At 52.1% G+C, this 19076-nt stretch overlaps 6 protein-coding genes across 6 annotated transcripts; 5 read left to right on the top strand and 1 right to left on the bottom strand.

The window, feature by feature from the left end:
• Nucleotides 1-447: 447 nt before the first annotated feature.
• On the top strand, nt 448-3630 carry M436DRAFT_11013 (UDP-Glycosyltransferase/glycogen phosphorylase; the record flags this gene model as incomplete). The annotated part of the gene is made up of 3 exons (XM_013567178.1): nt 448-2605; nt 2747-3325; nt 3371-3630. Coding segments are annotated over 3 exons (2997 nt in total), but the record flags the coding sequence as incomplete, so codon positions are not given.
• A 2724-nt stretch (nt 3631-6354) lies between these two features.
• M436DRAFT_86387 (uncharacterized protein) lies at nt 6355-10403 on the top strand (the record flags this gene model as incomplete). Its single annotated transcript, XM_013567239.1, has 3 exons — nt 6355-7231; nt 7284-10315; nt 10374-10403. 3 exons carry the CDS (start codon nt 6355-6357, stop codon nt 10401-10403), a joined length of 3939 nt encoding a protein of 1312 aa, XP_013422693.1.
• A 560-nt stretch (nt 10404-10963) lies between these two features.
• Nucleotides 10964-12325, top strand: M436DRAFT_76898 (uncharacterized protein; the record flags this gene model as incomplete). The annotated part of the gene is made up of 1 exon (XM_013567238.1): nt 10964-12325. One exon carries the CDS (start codon nt 10964-10966, stop codon nt 12323-12325), a length of 1362 nt encoding a protein of 453 aa, XP_013422692.1.
• A 255-nt stretch (nt 12326-12580) lies between these two features.
• On the top strand, nt 12581-13373 carry M436DRAFT_13631 (uncharacterized protein; the record flags this gene model as incomplete). Its single annotated transcript, XM_013567179.1, has 2 exons — nt 12581-12818; nt 12880-13373. Coding segments are annotated over 2 exons (732 nt in total), but the record flags the coding sequence as incomplete, so codon positions are not given.
• A 540-nt stretch (nt 13374-13913) lies between these two features.
• On the top strand, nt 13914-15341 carry M436DRAFT_58373 (3-isopropylmalate dehydrogenase; the record flags this gene model as incomplete). Its single annotated transcript, XM_013567204.1, has 7 exons — nt 13914-13944; nt 14000-14019; nt 14080-14100; nt 14157-14225; nt 14276-14371; nt 14421-15048; nt 15106-15341. The coding sequence occupies 7 exons, from the start codon at nt 13914-13916 to the stop codon at nt 15339-15341; spliced, it is 1101 nt and encodes a 366-aa protein (XP_013422658.1).
• A 514-nt stretch (nt 15342-15855) lies between these two features.
• On the bottom strand, nt 15856-18792 carry M436DRAFT_58382 (kinase-like protein; the record flags this gene model as incomplete). Its single annotated transcript, XM_013567205.1, has 2 exons — nt 15856-17796; nt 17851-18792. 2 exons carry the CDS (start codon nt 18790-18792, stop codon nt 15856-15858), a joined length of 2883 nt encoding a protein of 960 aa, XP_013422659.1.
• Between the last annotated feature and the right edge of the window lie 284 nt (nt 18793-19076).

Here is a 19076-nt window from a genome sequence, read left to right as displayed (position 1 = left end):
ATAGGCCAGATCCTGTTCTCTCCTGCAACGAATACTGTTCTCCCCGATGTAATTGTGTGTACCTGTGGTAGGCAATAATCAATGCATCAAAATCATGATACACCGTAGAGCAAGGGCTGTTGGTGGCTTAGCTCCATCTTGCTGCCGTGCCACAGCCACAATGACGCGCGCGGGGTCGAGGTGCAGCATCATGGATGCTAAACAAAAGCCCAAGACATCCGCTCCGAAACTGTAGCAAGAAGTGTCCGACACTTTGAAATATTCAAATAACAGAAATTACACGACATGGCGGAACAAAAGTCGCCGAGCGTGACCATGTCAGAGATCCCATCGAACATGGTTGCTCAAGCTGCAGCTGCTGCGAGGGCGAATGCCGAAGAAGACAACATCCTCCATCCCTCAAGGACGGCCGAATACCTGAATCCGAACAGCTCAGATGAGAACCTGCCACCCCCAGCATACGGCGACGAATACGGTCATGTCACCAGCCAGGATCCCGGACTGGGCAGCAAGGCCACCTTACGTTCCGACGGACGAGTCAACATCAACATCAACCAGACTTCTCGCCAACTCTCGAGCTTGCTCGTACCTGCCTTGAGGAGTCAACTCGATCTCGTCGACACCACTCAAGTCCCCCCACCATACATTCCTACATCGCTCGGTGGAGCTCCTGGTCAACCTCCGCCACCACCTCTCAACGTAGTCATCCATGTCGTTGGTTCAAGAGGAGATGTGCAGCCCTTTGTTGCTCTGGGAAAAGTGCTAAAGGATCAATACGGCCATCGTGTCCGTCTGGCAACACATCCTGTCTTCAGAGACTTTGTCACAGAGAACGGTCTTGAGTTCTTCAACATCGGAGGAGATCCCTCTGAACTCATGGCTTTCATGGTCAAAAACCCTGGATTGATGCCCGGATTTGACGTCATGAGGAGAGGTGACATCGGAAAAAGACGGAAGGAGATTGGCACAATGATCACGGGATGTTGGAGGAGTTGTATTGAGTCTGGTGATGGTACAGGTATCGCCGTCAACGACAATACAACCGAAGAATGGATGCGTAACACCGATGCCTCGGTCAAGCCCTTCATCGCCGACGCCATCATTGCAAACCCGCCTTCGTTTGCTCACATTCATTGTGCCGAGAAGCTAGGATGTCCTCTACATATGATGTTCACCATGCCATACTCTCCCACACAGGCCTTCCCTCATCCCCTGGCCAACATTCAGTCGACAAATGCCGATGCAAACCTCACCAACTTCATCAGTTACACCCTTGTAGAGATGTTGACATGGCAAGGTCTAGGCGATGTTATCAACAGGTTCAGAGTAAAGGATCTGTCTCTGGATCCCATCAGTTTGATCTGGGCTCCGGGTATGCTGACAAGATTGCGCGTCCCATACACCTACTGCTGGTCTCCTGCTCTGATCCCTAAACCGAAAGACTGGGGTAACCAGATATCCATCGCTGGCTTTTACTTCCTCTCTCTAGCTTCAAACTTCACACCTCCCCCTGATCTCAAAGCCTTCTTGGATGCTGGACCGCCGCCTGTGTACATTGGCTTCGGCTCCATCGTTCTTGACGATCCTGACGGCATGACCAAGCTCATTTTCGATGCTGTCCGCAAAACCGGTCAACGTGCCCTGGTCTCTAAGGGATGGGGTGGTTTTGGTGCTGACGAAATGGGTATCCCAGAGGGTGTGTTCATGCTTGGTAATGTGCCTCATGACTGGTTGTTCAAAAACGTGTCTGCAGTCGTCCACCATGGAGGTGCGGGAACAACTGCTGCGGGTATAGCATGTGGTGTGCCAACCGTCGTCGTTCCGTTCTTCGGAGACCAGCCTTTCTGGGGTGCCATGGTTGCCAAAGCTGGAGCCGGTCCAGATCCAATCAATCACAAGGATCTCACTACCGACAATCTAGCCGAAGCCATCAACAAGGCACTCGAGCCGGCTACTAGAGAAAGAGCTCAAGATCTCGCCAACAGTATCAGCCATGAGAACGGTACTGCGTCTGGTGCACAGAGCTTTCACCAATTCCTCGAGGTCGACAAGATGAGGTGTAGCATAGCACCCAGCAAGGCAGCCGTCTGGCGTCTCAAGAGGACGGAGGTCCGTCTGAGTGCTCTCGCAGCGTGCACCTTGGCAACCGAAGGATTACTCGACTTCAAGGATTTGAAACTCTACCGCCCGAGAGAGTACGAAGCCGATGAGGGACCCCCAGAGCCCATCTCTGGTGGCGCAGGCGCTCTCACTGGCACAATTAGTACCATGATGATGGGCGTTGCCGATTTCCCTGTCGCTGCATTAAAGGCGTTGAGAATCCACCCTGACGCTGTACCCAAGAAGACCGCAACCGACCCCCAGTCTATTTCTCAGGAGACTCCCTCCGAACAACAGTCTAGTGAGTCCGGATCTTCCAATAGAGATTTGGCTGTCTCTACTTCAAACAGACCTACTTCGCCTGGTCGTGGTGCTAGCGCAGGCGGGTCCTTCAATCTCGACGAGTCATTTGCGAAGATGGGTTCCCCTCATCTCACTGCTGAGGGCAGTACCGATGGAGAGAAGCGCAGTCGGTCCTCCTCGTTAGCTGCCGCACTCCAAGGTCGTCTGGGTAGCCAATTACATTGTCGTTCGGGTTCTCGTAGCGGTTCCACATCCAGATCTTCGAGTCCTCACAGAACAAACACCACGCAATCACAATCATCCACGCAGACCCAGTCGCAGGGTGGCGAGACAAATATACGAGAAGTCATTGATGCCGCCTTTGGAACCAGCAAAGGCGTTTCTAGAATTGTTGGAGCTGGCTTCAAATCGCCAATGGACTTTACTCACGCTCTTGCAAAAGGTTTCCATAACGCACCGAAGCTCTACGGAGATGAGTCAGTCAGAAAGCCCGACAAGATTACCGATTTCAGATCTGGACTTCGAGCAGCCACTAAAGAGTTTGGCTTTGGTATGTTCGATGGTATTACTGGACTCGTCACGCAGCCCATGGAAGGTGCAAAGAAAGAAGGTGCTGCCGGATTCATCAAGGGTTTCGGCAAGGGTATTGGTGGCATAGTCCTCAAACCTGGCGCAGCCATCTTTGGCATTCCAGCTTACACCATGAAGGGTGTCTACAAGGAGCTTCAGAACATCTCAGGATCTTCTGTCCAGAATTACATCATTGCAGCTCGCACAGCACAAGGTTACGATGAATGGCACAGATCGAGTGCTCAGGAGCGCCAGGAGATCATCAGACGCTGGAAGGTAGTTGAGTCCGAGGTCAAGAAGAAGAGATTTATCCATGAACAGTTCCAAGATATGCTCAAAAAGCAATGGGAAGGTGGAAAACCTGATGCTGGTGTCGGTAACGACGGTCAAGCCAGAGGTTCGCGTTCTTTCTTGGGCATCCGTCCTCGATCGCGTGCTAACTCGCGTGCAGCAAGGAGAAACGAAGCCACGACTCCGACTGTCGAAGTTACACAGCATGGCGAGCCTCCCAAATATGAGGATTTGCAATATACACGTGGTGCCAGCGGAAGTGAATTGGAGAGGGCTATCCAGTCATCCGTTGCTGATACCAGCCGTGGAGATCCAGAGCAAGATGCCATGATCGAGCGCGCAATCCGTGCCAGCATCGCCGAACTAGCATCTGGACAGCAATCCCTAGGCACCGCCACCGACCCAGATGACGAAGACGAGATTCTCCGCAAAGCAATCGCAGCCAGCATGTTGGAACACAATGGCCAGCGTCCACCAGCATATGATGACACCTCATCCTCCGAGCACGACGAAGAACTCGCAGCTGCACTCAAAGCCAGTCTCGCAAACTCCTCTGCTCATCAAGATAAACGCCAAAAGCACTCTACAGACAGCGAATGGGATACCAATTCCAACTCTGCAGACGATGAGGAATACCGCCTGGCTGTCAAAGCATCACAAGACCAGCATTCTTCACAGCAGCACCATGACGATGATACAGAATTGCAAAGAGCAATCAGCCAGAGTCAAGAAACTCACAAAGCTTCAACTAGTGCCGAGGAAGAGGAAAGAGTGGTGTTGGAGTATGTGAAGAAGCAGAGCTTGTTGGAGGAGGAACATCGAAAGAAGCTCGGGGGCAAGGGAAAAGGCAAGGTGGAAGAGCCAGAGGGGAAGGACGAAGAAGATGACGAGGAGTTTAAGAGGGCGGTGGAGGAGAGTTTGAGGCAGGAGGGGAAGAATGGAGGCAGAGCTTGATGAGATATGATTTGATGAAGATATAGCACGATACCCCTTTTTTTCTTTTTGTTTCTTATGGTACACGGATTTTTCTCCACGTTCTTTGCAAGTTTTCTGTCTCTTGTCTACCTTCCCTTACTTTCTGTGCAAGTGTCCGCTCATGCCCGAGTGTTTCAGGAGAGTAACCTTCCTCAAGCGGTGGCTTCCACACAAAAGAAGTTTATTGTGCCGGGATAAGCGGTTTTGGACAGGAAGGACTGCCCCTTGTTGACTGCCGAGGATCTTGGCAATTTGCATTCGGCTCTATACGCAAGGACTGACTCGATCCTTGACTGACTGGTTGCCGTGATTGGATATAGAAGTATCGCTCAAATGTAGAGTTAGCCTCCAGATAAGCAGTATTAAACAGATCGCAGGGTCAAGGGTAAGACTGAATCGATTGATGTCCTCGCGGCATGCTCGAGCTGCGCGAGGTTCATGTGAATTGGACCCTGTAACGGTTCTCCTCCATCGAGTGGTGAAGTTAGAATAAGGCTGAGAAATCGAGTCAGTCGTGGCTGAACTCAACTGGAAACATGCTTTACGACACGCTGCACGTTGCAAACGCAGTGTTTGAGAGATCATAAAGCTGATTGGAACGAGGAGTCAGAGAAGCAGGAGATGCGCCCGAACAAGCCCGGGAGATTTGTTGTCATGAAGGTAAGCAGAGGTAGTTGATTGCCATAACGAAAAGTGAGGAACGATCCGCAGTCTGCATGTTGCTCTAGGCAAGAATGGTAAGTAGACAAGATGAAACACATGATCGACAGACTCTCAGACTCTAACCACGCAATTGAACGGCGCAATCCCATAAATACGAAGGTTGGTTGGTTACTCCTGAAGAGGGCAGTGCCAAACGAATGGCTGAGCTTGAAATGACTTTTGGCCGGTCTCTAAGGCAGTTTGTTCAACGGACGAATAGATCGACAGAGACGGCGGTGAAAGCGCGGCATTATCGTTGCACCAATTCTCCGTACTGACTACGTGCACGGAGAAGAGAGGACACTAGGCAGCCTAAAACTGGATGACAGCTCGTATCTAGGAGTCTCGAAGCACGCATGTTGCACGTTCACTCGATCAACAAGTCAGTCTCTTGATGGAAAGAACGAGACGCCTAACAAGGAGTCTCGAAAACGTGCAAAAGTTGGGATGCATGTCTCCACATGCAAGACCCTGAGATAAGATGCATTGACGAAAACGAAGGTGGTCCAAGCTCGGATCTCGATGTCAGTTGTTCTTGTGGTCCACAAGATGGATCGAAAGGCGAGTCTTGATTTGTCTTTTTGAGAAGTCTGTTGTCTTTTGTGGACCGCTTTGAAGAGACTGAATCAGGCATTGAAGGTAGAGGCATGGATGGCGGGGCTGGAAAGCAAAGTAGTTAAGGTCTTGGCAGTAGCTGCTTCTGCGTATTGTCTAGTGGGGAGAATACGAGAAGTTATCGATGGGACGTCGCCTGAGGCGCAGGATGGCGAGTGGGAGCAGACAAAGAGAGACGGAAGAATTGTCGAAAGACGGTCGAATGGTGGTAAATTTAGCTAGCTAAGAGGGTCTTTCCGGCTCGCGTGGTGAATAGCGGCTGCCTGTTAAGCATGGGCATTTCAGAGTTTGTTTTCGGCACCTCTTTGTTTAGAGAGGGCCAACATGCTCTCCTTCTTGACTTTCGCTTATCAAGTTGCTTCTATCGATCGCGAAATCATTGTCATTAGAAGGATCCAAAGCAGCTGCAGCAGCCCCAAGCAGTGTTTTTGGTCTCTCGTGTCGGATTGGTTGCTATTGGACGGCGAGGCTTTCTCGACGATCACTAAATTAGCGCGCTTGTTACCGACCCTTGAGGCTTCTGCTGGCTGTCGAAGCCCTTGTCTCCTTCCACAACCTGCCACATCAGCGACTTGTCTACAATCTCAAGGGGCCAACACCCTCGACCCAGGCTTTACTCTTTGATGCGAATCTAGCATCGACCTCCGTCTCGGGCTTCCCGGAGCCGTCACCAAGGCCCTCAGCACCTGTTGGAGCACTTCGCGTCTCCACACATCCCTGGACACTGTACAGACGGCCTGCGCCTCCATACCGTTCATGCGCGTCGACCATTTACACCTGACCCAACAACCGCCCATCATGGCCGAAGAGGACTCGTACGCAGCTCTTGCTGCCATCATCTCCAACCTTGGCAAACAATATACCCCTGCCCACGATGACTTCAACAGCCGCGTCGCTGCCAACAGCGTCGAATCGAACCGAACTCCCTTGCCTGGCGCTGACTCCGATGCCAAACAACAACTCGAGCGCGAGGTCGCTGCTCTGGCCAGCCGCGTACAATACCTTGAGAACAGGGTCGCTTCTTCGGCCTCGACCGTCTACCCCATCACTCCCAACGAGCCTTTGCAATCTGCTTTCTCGACAGACAGCTCCCCCACAGCTGCCCGTGTCCTATCTTCACGGCCTCGCTCTGCATCTTTGGTGAACAGTCTTCTGGCCAAGTCGGAGAGTCCCAAGGGCACTGCCGTACCGCGTCAGCTGACCGAAGAAGAGCTTGGAGTCCTTCGTGACCACGTCGATCGCCAAAGCGAAGAAATCAAGGCCCAGAGAGAATACATCGACAGCATCAACGAGACGCTGCAACAGCAGCGTCAGGCCACCGAGCAGGCTCTCGGCGGTATCGAGAGCTCTATGGATGATGTCGAGACTCTCAAGCGTGAGCTGTCTAAGAATCAACAAATCAACGCAACCTACCAAAAAGTCCTCCGCGAGATTGGCAGCATTGTCACTGCCGTCGCCAATGGCGATCTGAGCAAGAAGGTGCTCATCAGCGCCAAAGAGCGTGATCCCGAGATTGCTACCTTCAAACGCACAATCAACAAGATGGTCGACCAACTACAAGATTTCGCCAGTCAAGTAACACACCTCGCTCGTGAGGTCGGTACCGAGGGAAGACTCGGAGGACAAGCTGTCTTGCCTGGTGTCAGTGGCATCTGGGCTGAACTTACTCAAAACGGTATGCACCCTCTCCTCCACCGTCTGATTATCCAACGACTGACCACCTGCAGTAAACATAATGGCCGACAATTTGACCAACCAAGTACGAGAAATCGCCGTCGTTACCACCGCAGTCGCTCAGGGCGATCTCAGTCGCAAGATTCAACGTCCCGCTCGTGGTGAAATACTACAACTCCAACAGACTATCAACGGTATGGTCGATCAATTGCGCACCTTTGCAACAGAAGTCACCCGCGTGTCTCGCGATGTCGGTACCGAGGGTGTACTCGGAGGTCAAGCCCAGATTGAGGGTGTTCAGGGCATGTGGAATGACCTGACTGTCAATGTCAACGCCATGGCCAACAATCTCACCACCCAAGTACGAGATATTGCCGAGGTCACCACAGCCGTCGCACGAGGTGATCTCACGCAAAAAGTCAAGGCCGAGTGCAAGGGCGAAATCCTGGAGCTCAAGTCAACCATCAACTCCATGGTCGACCAACTCAGGCAATTCGCTCACGAAGTCACAAAAATCGCTAGAGAAGTCGGAACAGAAGGAAGACTTGGTGGGCAAGCAACTGTACATGGAGTCGAAGGCACATGGAAAGACCTCACCGAAAACGTCAACGGCATGGCCAACAACCTCACCACTCAAGTGCGTGAGATTGCTCATGTTACAAAGGCTGTTGCCAGAGGTGATCTCAGCAAAAAGGTTGGAGCCGAGGTCAAGGGTGAAATTCTCGAATTGAAGGTTACCATCAACACGATGGTTGACCGTCTGAGCACCTTTGCCTTCGAGGTCAGCAAGGTAGCAAGAGAAGTCGGTACCGAAGGTGTACTGGGTGGCCAAGCTCAAGTCGAGAACGTCGAAGGCAAATGGAAGGACTTGACTGACAACGTCAACACCATGGCCAACAACCTGACTAACCAAGTCCGCAACATCTCCGATGTTACACAGGCTATTGCTCGCGGAGACATGACCCAAGTCATCAAGGTTCATGCGCAAGGAGAAATTCTGCTCTTGAAGAACACCATCAACGACATGGTTGGCCGTCTCGACAACTGGTCTCTTGCCGTCAAGCGTGTCGCTCGCGACGTCGGTGTCGACGGTAAAATGGGTGGTCAAGCTGAAGTTGAAGGAATTTCTGGTCGCTGGAAGGAAATCACTTCCGACGTCAACACCATGGCTCAAAATCTGACTTCCCAAGTCCGAGCATTTGGTGACATCACGAATGCTGCCATGGACGGCGATTTCACCAAGATGATCACTGTCGAAGCATCGGGTGAGATGAACGAGCTCAAGAACAAGATCAACAAGATGGTTACTGGGCTGCGTGAAAGTATCCAAAAGAACACTGCTGCAAGAGAAGCCGCTGAACTGGCCAACAAGACCAAGTCAGAGTTCCTCGCCAACATGTCTCACGAGATCAGAACTCCCATGAACGGTATCATCGGCATGACTCAACTCACCCTTGACACTGATTTGAACCAAAATCAGCGAGAGATGCTCAACCTGGTATTCAACCTGGCTAACAGTCTGCTGACCATCATTGACGACATTCTCGACATTTCAAAGATCGAAGCCAACCGTATGGTTGTCGAGGAGATTCCATTCTCTCTTCGTGGCCAAGTCTTCAATGGTCTCAAGGGTCTGGCAGTCAAGGCCAACGAGAAGCACTTGGATCTCGCCTACTATGTGGACAGCTCAGTACCAGACTACGTCATCGGAGACTCGTTCAGACTGCGTCAAATCATTTTGAATCTGGTTGGCAATGCCATCAAGTTCACCGACAAGGGCGAAGTCAGAATTTCCATCTCCGCGGCAGACCAGCTTGGATGCGAGGATGGTGAATATGCAGTCCAGTTTGCCGTTCGTGATACTGGCATCGGTATACCGAGCAACAAGCTTGATCTCATCTTCGATACCTTCCAGCAAGCAGATGGATCAACCACGCGCCGTTTCGGAGGCACCGGTCTCGGCTTGTCCATTTCAAGAAGACTTGTTTCGCTCATGAATGGAAGGATGTGGGTGGAATCCGACTTTGGTCAAGGCAGTTGCTTCTACTTTACTGTCAAGTTCAAGGTCGGCGATCCAGATGTTGCGGCCATCGACAAGCAGCTCAGAGCTTATCGCAAGCACCATGTGCTCTTCATCGACACTGGTAAGACTGGTTGTTCCGAAGAGATTGCGCAGCACCTGGTCAACCTTCAGCTGATGCCTATGGTCGTCCACACCGAGGCGGAAGTGCCTTCGCCACAGGCAGCCATCGCCGCTGGAAAGGCTTACGACTGTATTCTTGTTGATTCCAGGGAGACCGCTCGCAAACTTCGCAACGTTGAGGACTTTAAGTACATCCCCATCGTCATGCTTGCTCCTGTCATCAGCATGAGTTTCAAGTCTGCACTTGAGGACGGTATCGCGAGCTACATGACCACGCCTTGTCTGTCCATCGATCTGGGCAATGCGCTCATCCCGGCATTGGAGGGACGCGCAGCACCAACATCTGCCGATCCGTCCATGAAATTCGACATTCTACTCGCGGAGGATAATGCTGTCAATCAAAGACTGGCTGTCAGAATTCTGCAGAAGCACCATCATACAGTCACCGTGGCCAACAACGGTCTCGAAGCATTCGAAGCCATCAAGAAGAAGCGCTACGATGTTGTGCTTATGGATGTGCAAATGCCTATCATGGGAGGTTTCGAAGCTACTGCCAACATTCGTCAATACGAGCGCGAGAACCAGCTCACCCGCTCGCCTATTATCGCTCTCACTGCACACGCCATGTTGGGAGATCGCGAGAAGTGTATTCAAGCCCAGATGGACGAGTATCTCTCCAAGCCTCTGAAGCCTAACCAGCTCATTCAGACGTTACTCAAGTGTGCGACCATGGGGGGAGCATTGCTCGAACGCAACAAGGACCAGAGGATGACTCTCACTCAAGGTGACGATGGCAAGCAAGAGGATAGCACAGGCAGCAGCAGCAAAGTCAGCACACCCAGGAGACCGATCTTGGATATTCGTGGATACACAGACTCGCCGACCAACCCGACCAAGAGTCCTTCGATTGTGACGGCAGACCTCTCCGACCCCATTGAGCGGGTAAGTGTTTCTGTATCCACTCATATGTGGACATTATGCTAACAGTGTAACCTTGTAGGAAATGCTCATGCGATCCAACAGCTCTTGATTGTGGAGATGAGAGGCTCTGTTCACTTTTTTATATGGCGCGGCGTTAGATCTGTTCTTCGAGTTTTCAACAGGCGTTTGACGAAGGGGAGAGAATCATTGTGCTCTTGATTGAGAGAGAGAGATAGTTATGTGTGGTGTTACTCGGGAATCTTGCATATTTCGTTCTTGTTCATCGCCGGCGCATTGTCATCACCTCGCTTGTTTTTCTTCTCTTATACCCCATCGCATACGGGTCTTTTCACAGGACCACCACAAATCTATCAGCGAGTCTTTGCAACAATAAAACATCTATTACAAACACTGGATATCATACTTCGTTGACTCTGATTCGCTATACTCAGCGAGCGTCTCTTGGCAGTGGCTTAGCTACACACTCAGAGCTATTGCACCAAAGCTTAAGATCTATTTCATTGTGTTCACCGTAGAAGTACGACAAGTCGTTCTAAAGATGCATATATATGATCAAGTGCATAATGCTTGCACAAATGCATAATTTTGATAAATTCTATCGAATCTCGCGGACCGTCACATGCCTCCCGGCCTTGAACCAATGTCAAAATGTCACGACTGCAGACCCGGACAGCGAATTCAGAATCCTCGATATGGCGCGATCTTCCCGAAAACACGTTTCGTCAACACCTGGTAGACCTTGAGAAAATCACAAACTCGGTGCCAGTCGAACCACAGACTTTTCCTCTTGTTCAAAGTGATGAACTGAAGGAAATTTACACTTTGCCATTGAGTGTAGAGCAGCAAGTTGCAGATGATTTTGCATTCTTGGCTGCCATCGAAGAAGGAGCACAGAGTGTTGCGGCTGTGTGTTTGGAAGAGCATCTTCAACCAGCTCGACTGACAGTACGGTTTGCGGCGCTGGACCTCTCGCTGAACGATCAGGTCAGGGATGCGCTGAACGCAATCACGCACACCCTCAGTACAGTATCCGAGGTCGATGATACAGCACGCACAGAAGAGTTGTTTTCACAAATCGTGGACTTGCATTTCCGAAGACTGCTCGCACGGCTGAGATCGACCAAGTGGGAGAAGCCAAAGTATCTGTCTAAACAACACAAGAAGCCTCTTTGGCAGGACTTTACGAATCTTCTCCATCGGGTACAATTCGTTTATACCAAGAAGGAAGCGGTGTTGAGACGTTCGGTGGAAGCTCAAGTGCAGCAACTCGCTGCCATCTATGAAAGCTTCGAGGCAGTCGAAGCAGCATCTCAGGAGGAGCAACGCCATCCTCACGCACTGATCAAAGCGAGTTACGGGTTCTGCAAAACAAGGGATATCGCAGACTTTGCACAACGATTGGAAAACAGCATCACTGCATCGCCGACGCCCAAAGTTGCTTCTGCCATCAAGTGTCTGCGTCAAGTAGAGAAAATCGGGGCATACTGGCGCGTCACCACATCTTTGATTGCACACAGTATACGGTATCCAACTTTGTTTGGGTCAAATCTGCAACTGGCATTCTTGACGCCATATGAGGCTGTGGCTACAGATATCGGACACGAGGCTTGGGCGAAATCATGCCATGTACACGCAGAAGTGCAATTGGCTGTGCACTACGACTTGATCTCTCAACACAACACGCCTTCAACATCTACATACCTCACTCCCCGAGTGATAGGGACATCGAAATGGCTTTGCTATCTCTGCTGGAGGTTTTTAATTGCTCATGGGGGCTTTGCTGTGGTAAACACGCATGGGAGATTGTATGATCAGTGGACGATACCGGACTTGGAGGACTATGGGGATGAGATGTGTAGGAGGTATCGTGGTATTGTGAGGGATATTGATGCTGAGGTTGTTAGGGAGATGGGGGAGACTGGGCATGAAGAGGCAGAGTCGATGGTGAGGTGGCGGGCTGAGCCCATGACGAGTAGGCAGAATCTGTTGGATGTGGACGGAAAATGCTGAGGATTGGATCTTCTAGATATCAGTGTGCACACGAGTTGCATCAAGAGGGAGTGAAGGCGGTGAGAGCGGCAGTCGGAGGTCGGAGTTTGGACGCATCGACAATGACGACGATCAAACCGAAAGCACCTTCCATCAGTACAAACACACCAACCACAAACATTCACTTATACGATCGCGCTTCCCTCATTCGACTTTTTCTCCACATCAGATCAGCATCCTGAAGTTCAAACCCATCGACACATCACACCGCTCACCATGGAACAAAGCCGAGCAATCAACGCGCTGGCACCTTTCCTCGCTCTGTCAAAATCGGCCACATCAGCTCGCGCGGCTGCCGATTTGGTCACCCAGGCTACCTCAGCCACTCACACCTACGTCTTTGGCGAGCTGCTCCAGACGCCAAACATTCAGAGTCTGCGCGACGATGCTCAATACCGTAACCACTACACGCTGCTCGAGCTATTCGCCTGGGGAACCTGGGCTGAATATCAGAGTAAGTTTCCTCCTCTAGTCTCCTCACTGCATACCAAAGACTAACGCAGTTTCAACAACAGCTCTAGCCTCAACATTGCCCTCGCTGTCAGCAGTCCAACAACATAAACTCCAACTTCTCACCCTCCTCACCCTCGCCGCAAACACAACACCCACCACCCCACTCACATACGCAAACCTGCAATCTGCACTGTCTCTCGACTCGCCTTTGGCCCTCGAACGCCTAGTCACCGACGCCATCTACGCAGACCTCCTCACCGCCACCTTGAACCCCGCACAAGGCATCGTCGCCATCAGCAGTGTTGCCGCCCTACGCGATCTCAACCCTGGCAGTGTAACGCGCATGATGGCATCCCTGGATACATGGAGCAACACATGCGACGATGTGCTCAAAGAGTTGGAGGCGCAGATGAAGAGCGTGATGGATGCTGCCGAGAAGAGGTCTCACGAGGAGGCTGTGCGTGCGGAGCAAGTACAAAGGGCTGAGGGTTTGCCAGGTAAGGATCAGGTGGTTGAGATTGATGCTATGGAGGTGGATGATGGTGGTCAGAAGAGTGGTGGAAAGAAGAGAGGTTTGGGAGGTCTGGGTTTGAAAAAGAGATGAAGCATGAGGCCACAGAAGAAGAACTGCATCGCATTTGCTGGGGATTGAGGAGTCGGTAGAAGAGAAGGATGTGCCGGAGTTACAGCATCTCCACAGAACGGGGGGAGAGCAGTGGACGTTGCTCACTCACATCACGAAGAACACGAAACATATTTACCAAAACATACATCCTAAATAATCTGCACCTCTGGAACTGCAAGATGTACTTCTGACTCAAGTCTAGGCTTACAGCAGGTCAATCTCACGGCTCGACGAGAGTGAATGCTCCGGACTGTAACGGACACTCAAGACTGCTTCGACTCGTTACTTGGGCCTCCGAAGGTCTTCGGTGGAGACACCTCGTAAGCGGATGCGGGCCGATGCGGAGAGTCTTGATGGGCAGGAGCCGACATCGGAGAAGCTGTGGGCTCCCCACTGTCGTGTGGGAAAGTGTCTGGACGAAAGTTGGACTTGATCATCCACACTCATACAACAACACACACACACATCAACATGCCTTCATATAACATTGTCGTCTTTGGCGGTGAGTTCCAGCCGTATTGGGAGACAGAGAACCGAACCAGGCTGACTTCCGACAGGTGACCACTGCGGTCCTGAGGTACGACCGCACCTATGACATAACCGCTGTCCAAATTTACTAACACACAGTCGCACACAGGTTACAGCTGAGGCTATCAAGGTACACAGCCATGGACACGCAAAGGGACATGGACAGTGAACTCACGCGCCCCACAGATTCTCAAGGTCATCGAGAAGGAGGCCAAGGACATTTCCTTCAACTTCAACGAGCAACCGCTTGGTGGTGTACGTCTCCTCATGCAACCTTGTCCCTGACCAAAGCTGATCTTTTACAGGCCTCAATCGACGCACACGGCATCCCCCTTACCGACGAGGCTCTCAGCGCCGCAAAGTCGGCCGATGCCGTTCTTCTCGGTGCCATCGGTGGTCCTGTACGTTGTCCGGAAAACATGCTTGGCCTGGTCTGACAAGATACAACAGAAATGGGGAACTGGCGCAGTCCGCCCCGAACAGGGTCTTCTCAAGTTGCGCAAGGAGATGGGCACATTCGGCAACCTCAGACCCTGCTTCTTCGCCTCCGACTCGCTCGTCGAGGGCTCACCACTCAAGGCCGAAGTCTGCCGTGGCGTCAACATCAACATTGTCCGCGAACTGACCGGTGGCATCTACTTCGGCGACCGCACCGAGGACGACGGTTCGGGTTACGCCATGGACACCGAACCCTACTCGCGCCATGAGATTGAGCGCATCACTCGTCTCGCCGCCAACCTCGCTCTCGCCGAGAACCCCCCGGCTCCCGTCTGGAGTTTGGACAAAGCCAACGTGCTCGCCACCAGCAGACTGTGGAGAAAGGTCGTCACCGAGGTCATGGACAAGGAATTTCCTCAATTGCAGATTGGTCACCAGCTCATCGACAGCGCTGCCATGATCTTGGTCAAGAACCCTCGTGCTTTGAACGGTGTCGTTGTCACCAGCAACTTGTTTGGCGACATCATTTCCGACGAGGCTTCCGTCATCCCCGGCAGCTTGGGTCTGTTGCCCAGCGCTTCGCTCAGTGGTGTCCCTGACGGCAAGAGCAAGTGCAACGGTATTTACGAGCCCATCCACGGTATGTATGCCTCTCGACTTTTTCTGCTTCGACCCTTACTGATCATTTTTTGCGTAGGCTCCGCACCCGACATCTCCGGCAAGGGTATCGTCAACCCCGTCGCCATGCTCCTCTCAGTCGGCATGATGCTCAAGTACTCCCTCCAAGAGCCCGAACTCGCAAAGTCAGTCGACGAGGCCGTCAAGATTGTCATCGAGCAAGGAATCAAGACTGGCGACATTGGCGGCAAGGCAAAGACCGCAGAGGTCGGTGACGCCGTTGCCAGCGAGTTGGCCAAGCTGCTCAAAAAGTGAAAAAAGAGAAAACGTATATGCCACAATTTTATGAAAAACGAACACAACAAAAGGCAAGGATATAATAGTTCCGACTAAAACATTCGAAAAGAAAGGGAAAAAAAATCTTCCCTAGAACTCTCAACAAACAATCCCCCCGAGAGTTTTTGATGCCCCTAATGCCCAAAAGTGAAGAAGTGTACGTCTGCTAACAAACAAGGAAGAAAGAAGCCCGCTTAAGAAGATTGGAAGATGGAGAAGAAACGCCGCGCTGACCAAGAGAGTAAACATGAACTGATGGAAGCAATTATCATCAAGTTCAGAAAGTTTGCAAAAAAAGAAGAAAGTGGATAGTAAGAAGGGGGCGGCGGTCAAATAAGAAAGGGTGGAAAACAAGAAAAGGGTATAAGAAAAAGAACAGGCAAAGAAGGATGCAAAGAAGCAATGTACTCCAGAAAGAAGAAAGAGGAGAACACTGCTCAAGAATCAAGAAGAGCACAAGACAAGAATATCAACAAGCCGGACATAGGCCTTCCTAGTTGCTTCTGTCCTTGCCTCTCTTGCGGAACCAGTCCATCACTCGTCGAGCACCACCACTGCTGCCACCGTTGCCATGACCTTCATATGCGTCCCCAAACTTGCGGTTCTTCTGCAAAACCGCTTGTTGGCGATGTTGAGGCTTGGTCACGACAGGTTCAGTTTCGTTGAAACCGGCGGGATATTGCTGTCGTGGCGTTTGGGCGATCGACTCGGTGGCCTGTGACTCTGCAGATTGTGATGGTGTGTAAAAGTTGTCCTGTCTTGGTCGGCCAGCGCTGCTCTGCGGAGGAGTGAAGTTGTTGTACTGCTGTCCTTGTGGTTGTTGTCTGGACGACTGCTGCGGCTGAGGGAAACTAGGATCTTGCATCTTCGTAAGATCGGGAGCAGTTGCGCCGCGGACAGGTTGATGAGGCATCTTGCGGCGGCCATCTGCGTTAGTCTCCGGCATGACGGGGATACTGCTGCCGGTTGTACTCTGGCTGGGCGAACGGCTTCTACCTTGGCCAAATGCCATCACAGGAGATTGCTTGGACGCGGGACGACTGCGAGCATTAGCCTGAACAGAGGCACGTCTACTGCCATCAGCAGCTTCGGGTCCAGATGCGCCAGAGAAGCTCATCCTAGAGAACGACACAGGCAAGAAAGAGAATCTTCTTGACGAGCGAGGTCCAGCAGTTTCGCTGTTCTTGCGGTTATAGCCGAAGGAACGACGAGACGACTCGGTAGAAGGACGAGGAAGATCTTCACCAGAGTGAGGCATTGGGTTCTTCATGCTGACAGGGGGGTACATGCGCGATGACTTTTCCCTTTCTTGACGAGCATTGGCGATCTCTTGTGGAGTTGCCGATTGACGACGGGAATTAGTGCGGCCGAACAACTTTGTAGTGAAGCTTTCCATTGTGTTAGAACGTTTGTGTCCACGGACAGGTCTCTCTGCAGGCTGCTGAGGAACTGGCTGAGCATCGTTGGGCAGATACTGGCTGACTGGCCTTCCTGTGTAGGAGTTTCTCTTCGAGTTGTCCTGCGAGTTGGGGCCAGAGATGATGTATCCAGATCCAGAAGGCTTAGGTTGAGAGAAGCGGCCTTCTGCATTGGTAGCGGCAACAGTAGCCAAAGCAGGTTGACCATACGAGTTACCACGAGATGGCAGTCTTGAGCCACTGGTTGTGGGACGAGCGCCCGAAGTAGGGGAACCGACATTGAAGGAAGTCGAGTCGGTCACTGCACGTGGAGGCTCGCGGTTTGGACGGACTGGAGGCGACATGGCGGACTGAGTTGCGGGGCGCTGCTGAGAACGCTGAGAGCTGAGTGAAGGATCGTAAGATGCAGGGTTGGCGGCCACGGGGCCCGAAGCACTGTCTCCTCTTGCACGAGATCTTCCTTGAGATGAGAGAGGTTGTGCCAGGACAGCACTGGTGGGCAAAGAGGTCGAGATGGGTGCTTGTCTTGCAGTCTGAGACTGAGGGGCAACGTACTCGACCTGAACGGTTCTACGCTTAGCATCGCGAGGTGTCTTGGACTCGGTCTCGGTGACAGGGGTGTTTTTGTTGCTAAGACCACCGACAACTGCAATCTGACTGGGTTTGGAAGGCTCCCTGACTGATGCACTGCGGGCGAGTGATGGTACGTCGTACTGGTCTTCGGTAGGAACGCCAGAGTCGACAATGTCGGCAGAGGTGGTTGTGGTACTTGTTATGAAACCGACAACATGGGCGTACTCGCTCAGCCAGCTGTGACGAGCAACCTCAAACAAGTCGGCACGCTTTCTCGGGTCGGGGACCAGGATTCTGCGCAGGAGATCGCGAGCATGAGGTGTGACATACTCGGGGAAGGTCAAGGGCGTCGAGACAATGTATTTGTACAAAAGGTTGATGTTATCGCCTTCTGGGTTGGCCGGATCGTCATCGAAAGGCAGGTATCCTGCAAGCATGGCATACTAGTCAAGGTTAGCTTACCACTGGATTACCGACGTGAGTTGAGGTTGACGTACCAAGATGACACCACAACTCCACACATCGACCTTGCGACCAGTGTAGAGAGAGTCACTAACAACCAATTCTGGCGCAGCATAGCACGGGCTTCCACAGCTCGTTTGCATAAGATCACCGCGACGGTGTCCGGTCGGTAGGATGTGTTCCAGACCCATCTTGGTAACAAAGTCCTTGTTGTTCAGGTTGTACTCGATGTCCTCGCCCAGTTCGTCGTCCGGGCTGAAGGTATTGGCAAAACCAAAGTCGGTGATGATAATGTTGCGGTTGCGGTCCAGCAGTAGGTTCTCCAGCTTCAGGTCGCGATGGACAATACCCTTCTTATGCAAGTAGCCAACACCAGATACGAGCTGTGCAAACAACCGACGAGCCGCGTTGTCCTTAAGGTAGCGGTGGTTGAGGATGTAGTCGAACAGTTCTCCGCCCGATGCGTACTCGAGGATGATACCGATATGTCTTTCAGTCTCGACCATCTCATGCAGACGTACAATGTTGGGGTGCTGCAGTCCACGTAGAATCGAGATCTCGCGATAGATCTTTGGCAAGCGATTAGGATTGTTGCCCAGCGTCTCACGGCGGATCAACTTGATGGCAACCTGTACTCCCCCCTCTTTCTTCCACCCCATCTTGACCTTGCCAAACTCTCCCTCACCCAGTGTCTGTCCAAGAATGTACTCTCCAAACTTGGTCTCCTTTCTAGGGTGACTCGACTTGAGATGTTCCTGACGACGGCGGGGTGCGGCAGCCTCCTCGGGGGCTTCCATGGTTGAGATTGTGGACTCGTGATGGTGGTTGGCAGACATGGGCTGTGCTTCGGCGACACGGGCTCTCTCGCGAGCGACGTCGGCCTGGGGGTCGTCGATTACCAGCCTACTCAATATGGCACTGTCCTCACGGGGAAGAGTGTCAGGGATTATGTGTCTTGGTGATGAGGACTGGTCCATGTCTTTCCGACGGGCCTGGGATGGGCTATCTGCGTTGAGGTGAGAATGTGTAGATGTGTACTCCTGTTGAGGCATGGCGGGTTCCATCGAGTCGTAGGCGGCAGAGATCTTTCGGTGATTGGGCGAAGCGTTGGTCGAGGACGAAGATACTTGACGGGCGGCTGCGGTAGAGGGACTGTCAAAGTGTGAAAGACCACTGGCTGTAGACGGCCTCTGACTCTGAGGCCTGCGCGCAGACGAGGGCGAGGGATTCGGCGAGGACTGGAAATGCTGTGGCGCGACGG

This window comes from Aureobasidium namibiae, assembly GCF_000721765.1.
Source record: "Aureobasidium namibiae CBS 147.97 unplaced genomic scaffold scaffold_28, whole genome shotgun sequence".
In the NCBI taxonomy this organism is placed as follows: domain Eukaryota; kingdom Fungi; phylum Ascomycota; class Dothideomycetes; order Dothideales; family Saccotheciaceae; genus Aureobasidium; species Aureobasidium namibiae.
The sequence above is the reverse complement of the archived record's forward strand: the minus strand, read 5'-3'. Positions and strand labels throughout refer to the sequence as shown.